The sequence below is a fragment of the Schistosoma mansoni genome (genome assembly GCF_000237925.1).
Source record: "Schistosoma mansoni, WGS project CABG00000000 data, supercontig 0113, strain Puerto Rico, whole genome shotgun sequence".
NCBI classification, from domain to species: domain Eukaryota; kingdom Metazoa; phylum Platyhelminthes; class Trematoda; order Strigeidida; family Schistosomatidae; genus Schistosoma; species Schistosoma mansoni.
In genome coordinates, this window is record NW_017386033.1 from 630880 (window position 1) to 638058 (window position 7179).

At 38.5% G+C, this 7179-nt stretch overlaps 1 protein-coding gene across 1 annotated transcript; it reads left to right on the forward strand.

The window, feature by feature from the left end:
• Positions 1 to 327: 327 nt before the first annotated feature.
• On the forward strand, positions 328 to 2961 carry Smp_000520 (hypothetical protein; the record flags this gene model as incomplete). The annotated part of the gene is made up of 4 exons (XM_018790405.1): positions 328 to 351; positions 386 to 518; positions 1295 to 1523; positions 2745 to 2961. 4 exons carry the CDS (start codon positions 328 to 330, stop codon positions 2959 to 2961), a joined length of 603 nt encoding a protein of 200 aa, XP_018646316.1.
• Positions 2962 to 7179: the final 4218 nt, after the last annotated feature.

Below are 7179 nucleotides of genomic sequence, written 5' to 3' on the forward strand. Positions count from 1 at the left end.
ATACCAAACAGAGTGACCAGATCGTACCAATAAAATAGAAAATAACATTTGTACAAGATTCAGCCAAATGTGGCTGTGAATAGGGTGAGCAGTAATTAATAGACTGGGTATAACTCAGGAATGGTAAATCATACAATAATAGTCCAAGGGTCAAAATAAAGCTCACAATGAAAGGAACATGAATATGAGTAGTTTAATCATTTAGCAAATATACACTAAAAATTATATGCATAATATGGGTCCATAAATGGATCCCGAAGTTACCATTCACTATTGTGATCGAGATATAACAGATTGCGTGGCTAAGGTATCATCACACAGTAAGACATGCTTCAAGTTGTTAGATTTATGGTTTGTGTTCTTATCGTTTATTTTCTACTTGTAGGTTATATTGTATGGTAAAGTTGATCAGGTGAAAAGTTTACAGTCATATATTCATTTACTGTCGCAATTATCACCTTCATTAAATACATACAATAATAATATGAATGACTATAGAACTGGTGAAATTGAATATGGTTAGTTCATTTGCACATTTTATATATGCAACGTTTACACTTTATTATCTACTCACTGCTTATAACATTATAATCTTTCATATTGTTTTTATTATTGTTGTATTTTATCATTCCTTTTTTATAGTATGTTATTATCACAGTTATCATATTCAATAATTTATGCATTCTTTATTATGATAGATCTTTCATTTAATAGTTTGTTATTTTAGCCAAAAAAGAAACAAAATGATTATGACTAAATATAAACGTTAGAATCACACCATTTTTATTTATCTTGCCACTAGTTATTGTTAGTAATATTTTATGATATATTATTGGTAGCTCGTTATGATGTACAGATTTGTGGTATTACTTTCAAGTCACATTTTAAGCGTAAAAGCTAGTGATACCACCCGATCCTCCAAACCAAAGTGATTGGAGCGGGTTTCGAACCTGATTCTTTGGGGTTACAGATCAAAAGCCTTAACCGGGCAACCACGTTTCAGCTTTTATTCTTGGGGGATGCTACAATAACTCATTAACTGCGATTTATATCATGACTAACAGATGAATCCAAAACGCGTATTGCATCATTTATGAGACTCGTTAGAAGTACATATGCCTGTAAAGTATTATAAAAGTCACTTCTAAGGTTTTAACAACAGAATTCTGTATACTGTTACATTGTAAGATAAAATTTAACTTAGATTTAATAGTTTGTAAGCTAAATGTGGATTTTTAATACACACTTTTCCTGGTTAGCATTACTCTACACATATGTTTTTTTCCCTTTATAGAAGAAACTAGTGACCAAGTTTCATGTGCTCACTGGTGGGCTCAAATGTTGAATATTCTTTGGGAATATAGGTGTGATCAATTCACGTCAGTCTTACAATCATCATCATCATCAAAATTGTTGGTAACAAAAAATCAGTCAAATCAAACATATCATGTTGTTACACCCCAATCACTTTTCAACTGTCCTTGTTTGAGTGATCTAGTTAAAGTTTTATCGATCATTAATAAGTAAGTTATCAGCATTGTTTATATTACACATAGTTTAAAGATGTATTTTTGGTAGTTATTCAGTCATTAGTTATAATCAACATAAAGTCTGGTCATATATACCGGTTGGCCGGATTAACTATGTCACATTACCTCGACAAGATGAAAGTAACAAGATAAATAACCAAAGAATTGAAATTATGTTTCAACAATGATAACCAGAAAGACCAAGTATTAAGAACATAGTGTAAAAAACAGAATAAAAAAGATTATGTATGAATGAGTAGTGGGACTCATTATCTGTCCGAAGTCAAAATGTGAATGCACGCCTAACATCGGAACGAATTCTCAGTCATATCATCCAACATCTCTAACCACTGTTTGCGATCATCACACAAACCCCAAACAACTAGTCTTCACACTTTTCGAAATATTTTATACTGATTTTCTGTCATTCTTTTGTAAGCATCATAAATCTAGTACCACTCATCTGTGAGTTGGAAATTAAATGTATCAAGGTCAGTAAGCCACATTTGTACAGTGAGTTGCATAAGTTAAATGATGAATTTTCGATAGTAACTGATCTATACAAAGACTTGGGGACAAATTTGAAGATAAAAATAAATAATTGATTCATTCATATAAAATCGTATTTTTCTTTTTAATTTTAGCCTTTTCATGAGCTTTCAAAACCATTTTTAATCAACATTAACTAAAAATCATTTTGAAGAAGTTCATATTTTATTACGCACGTCTTTAACTAAAAATTCATTGGATTTACACCAAAACTGACATTATACTGTATGTGCAAACTGGGGCGGACTATTTTTTTTTATCCATTTTCTAAGGAACTATTCTTGTTTGGAAGTATATGGTGTATATATGTTCCAACTATTTAGATTTCTGAAGGTTTACAACTATTATAAGTCATTCTCATGGATAAAAACTCTATCTCTAATGTAAATACAACTGTTTTGTTGATTCTATGGCGTGTAAACAATGGTTCAAAGAATATATGTTCATGATATTCATTATATCAATATTACAATTCACTTTATTTTTCATATATTCGGTTCGTTGTTTTTATGATGTATTTCTGATTAGCTTTTATCCTCAATAGGTTCACAAGTGATAATGACAAACTTAAGCACTCTACAGTTTTCTTTTATCACGTTATGTACATCTATAAATTGATGAAATTAAGTTAAATGTATCATGGATTTATTTTTATATAATTCATAGATTCGATTCTTTGGAATGGAAATCAACTTCTTGTATGCTGCACAGTGTATGTTCTTCAGTAAGAAATCTTAGGAAATCTTGTCGAAATTTGACTAATATCAATATGATTAACAAACAGCCTTCTGAATCCGATCTTCAGTTAGATTATATGCGATTCAACTTTCTGGTATGTACTTATTGTTGTTGTAAAATATATTATTTGTGTTTCTGTTGTTAAAATTTTTCACTTGTATACATGAATAATCATAAAATGTCGCTTAGTCTTTGATCAACTTACCTCAGCTTGTTATGATTTATTGCCCTGTCAATTAGCACGCGACAAAATTGCCTATCAGAACACCGACTTATATGAGCTTGTTCCTGTGCTAAATCAGTGGTACGTTCATCAGCACGAGCAGCCCTGATTCAACTCTGAGGCCTTATCGGTCCTCCGTATAGCAACCTCTCACCTAGCCTAGGCCGTTCAGTCCAGAATACAAATATCAGTCTCTGCTGTATGGATCGTATATTTCAGATATACAAACCAGACTGCATCACACCATAAAATGGATGATAATAATTATACAAGATCAAGCCAAAAGTGTTTGTGAGATACTGTAACTGATAAACTGGGAATAAGTTGAGAATGGTAAATCGTATTGCAGTAACCAATAGGTCAAATGAAGCTTATGACAAGAGTACGAATACACAATTTACTGACTAGGTTCTATATTCCACTGTTAACAATTATTGCACACAGCTAGAATCCGCCTACACGTATTAAATTGAGTTTTTAATTTTTCTATTATAAATATAATTAATTTCTATCTATTATTGAGTTACTAGTGTATCACTGAAAAGTGAAGCAGTATTATGTATCTTGGTCTCTTCATCTCAAATGAATCTCAAACTTGATACATTATTTGTCGATCATTAGTAATCATTCAGTAACTGTGACAAATCGCTTCTCGTCCCCTCATGCATAACTGTTTGCCGTTTAGTATCCATTTTTGGTAGGCTTTTAGACACTCGGTTACCACTGTAGTAGACGCCACTCACAAAGGTGTTTATAATTAGTGTGGCGGAGCATGGTATCGAAGTTGCGACAGTTGTCAGACAGAGTGGATAGTTTCAGTGCATCGATAGCACCGCGTCGAAGGAACACTTAGAGGCCAGTCGAGAAGACAGTTCAGATTGCAGAACACGTCGGAAGATGCAAATGGACCATTGAAGGCTATGCATATGTATTATGTAAATACTTTGTACCTTCTCTCAATGAAGATTAATACCTCCTGCCTATTGTTGTGTTTTAAACCACTACCTCGATGCACTGTGGTCGCTAGTGTAAGAGTAAGTTCGAAGAAAACTAAGCATAATCAGTTTAAGACGTGACATCAACCCATGATATCGCTGATTGTTGGACTGAACTAAGTTTAGATTACCTAGCTGACGTGGATCAGAATTGATCTCAATGATCCAGTTGCATTCACTCTTCGTCTTAAGATAATTGCACTTTTTGTTTTGCAAATTCATTCTTCTTGAGTCGGATTGTTGATACCTAATTTTTCCTACTACCACTGATACTGTTGGTACTTCCTTTGCGCTGGGAATTCTAAACAAGGTCAGATAATGGCTAGCAGTGGAATCCAGGATTAGCATCTTACCACCAACGGATTGATGTTAGTAAACTGGCTGCAACCTCTGTTGCAAGTAAGTATCGAGCGGAGCTAGCCTCTAGGCTAGCTACCACCCCACCGAAAAGTATAGATGAGCATTGGTTGCTTCTTCACGACGCCATGAAAATGGCGAGTAAAGCCGCTTGCGGCTTCGCGAAACGTCCCGCTTACAAGCACTGGGTTTCTTCTGGCTCCTTACAACTGATGGAAGCCCGTCGGTCTACTCCGGGTGACCGTGAGTTTGACCACAAACGAAGGCTGTTACGTAATGAAATCGGGCAAAGCTTGCGTAAGGACCGGGAAGCCTGGTGGTCGGAGCGTGCTAATGAGATGGAAGCAGCAGCTGCATCTGGTAACTGCCGGAAGCTCTTCCAACTCATCCGAGCCACTGGCAGCAAGAAGTCTGGTGTGAGTGAAACAATCTACGAGGATGATGGGATGCCAATCACTAGTATCTCTCGACGTCTTGGACGATGGGCGGAATTTTTCGAAGGGCAGTTCAACTGGCCTGCTGCTCCGGCAACATCAACCAGCTTGTCCTGCCCCCCATGGCCGGTGACGACTGATCCACCAAACGAGGCGGAAGTCCGCAAGGAACTCCAACTCTTGAAACGTTACAAATCACCGGGCCCAGATGACTTACCTCCGGCTCTTTTTAAAGATGGTGGTGACCTTCTGACTAAGGAATTGACTGCATTGTTTGGAAAGGTTTGGGAGCTAGAAAGTGTTCCAACATCATGGAATGAGTCGATAGTCGTCCCTATCTTTAAAAAGGGTTCACGTTGTTCCTGCAATAACTATCGGGGGATAAGTCTACTTTCGATTGCGTCCAAACTATTGGCTTCTATCATTCTTCGTAGGTTGTTTAAAACCCGAGAACGATTGACTCGCGAGGAGCAGGCTGGTTTTCGTTCTGGTCAAGGATGCATTGATCACATCTTCACCCTCCGCCAAATGTTAGAACACCGTCATACTTATCGCAGGCCAACAATCGTAGTGTTTCTTGATATCAGGGCGGCCTTCGATTCGTTGGACAGGACTGTTCTCTGGGATTGTCTATTGAAGAAGGGTGTGCCTGAGAAGTTCATTAACATCTTAAAGGCCCTGTATACGAACACCTCAGGCAGAGTGAGGGCGTACAACCACCTTTCTCCCTTGTTCCATTCGAGCAGTGGGGTTAGGCAGGGTTGCCCAATCTCACCATTCCTCTTCAACCTTGCCATCGATGACATCCTGGAAACAGCTCTGATGGATGTAAGTAATGGCGGTGTGGATATGTTACCTGGAGAACGACTTCTCGACCTTGAGTATGCGGATGATATTGTCTTACTGTGCGATAATGCTCAAGCCATGCAATCCGCACTTAATCAGTTGGCAATCAGTGTCCGCAGGTACGGCATGTGCTTTGCACCCTCCAAGTGCAAAGTACTCCTACAAGACTGGCAGGATTCTGATTTCGTACTCACCCTGGATGGTGAGGAGATCGAAGTAGTTGAGAAGTTCGTGTATCTAGGTAGCTATATAAGTGCTGGTGGTGGCGTGAGTGATGAGATTGGTGCACGTATAACGAAAGCCAGAGCAGCTTATGCCAATCTGGGCCATCTTTGGCGCCTTTGTGATGTTAATCTGGCTGTAAAAGGTCGGATCTACAACGCGTCGGTGAGAGCAGTTTTGCTCTATGCTTGTGAAACCTGGCCTCTCCGAGTTGAGGATGTTAGACGTCTCTCTGTGTTCGATCATCGTTGTCTCCGAAGGATTGCTGACATTCAGTGGCAACACCATGTTAGTAATGCAGAGGTTCGGCATCGTGTGTTCGGGCGCAGAGACGATAATTCAATTGGTGTCACCATCTTGAAACACCGACTTCGGTGGCTTGGACATGTTTTACGAATGTCGTCCCAGAGACTTCCACGTCGTGCATTATTTGCCGACCCTGAGACTGGTTGGAAAAAGCGGATAGGAGGTCAGTGTATAACATGGTGTCGTGGCATGAAAGAGAGCTGCAAAGGGCTAGCTTCTGTTGGTCCTTCACGACTCCCTGGCTGGGGTCCGAGAGATGGTGCAACACAGTGGCTAGAGACGTTATCAGATATGGCTCAGAATAGAAGTCAGTGGCGATCCTGCTGCAACCTTCTTTTACTTTCTACATAAAGAATGGCTCTAACTTTCCTAACTGAAAGAGTCTTCTGGTTGTACATTTCAGTCCGCCTTATCTTTTCATCCCTTCTCTTCCTACTTTCATTATTTTGTGTGGCGCATATGTACCTGGTGCCCTTTTGTACCAATATATATGTGTTTAAATAAATAAATAAATAAATACTTAAGCATTTAGATCTCCCATCAGGATGGTGAGGTCCTTTCGTGAGAACTTCTCTATAATTGATTGCAGCCTTCCATAGAACTGATCTTAATCATTGTCGTTGCTATCGTTTGTGAGTGCATAACATTAAATAACGTTCATTGAGATCCCCTCCATCTTTGTTCTGAATGATGCTTTGATTATCCTGGGTCCATGAGATTCCCATCCCACAAGTGAATTTCATGCTTCTTTGGATAGCATTAGAGCAAATCTCTGAGTGTGTGGAGCATTTTTCCCTTCGTGACAGGAGTACAGCAGCATCTCTCCTGTACCTAGCCTTTGTTGTCCAGTTTGTGTCCAAATTGTTTCGCTGATTCCGAGTACTGCCAAGTTGTATCTCCTCATTTCCATTGCTATTTGGCTGGTCTTTCCTGTCTCCCACATGTCCGGACGTTCCATGTACCTATAAAAAGTGTTGCTC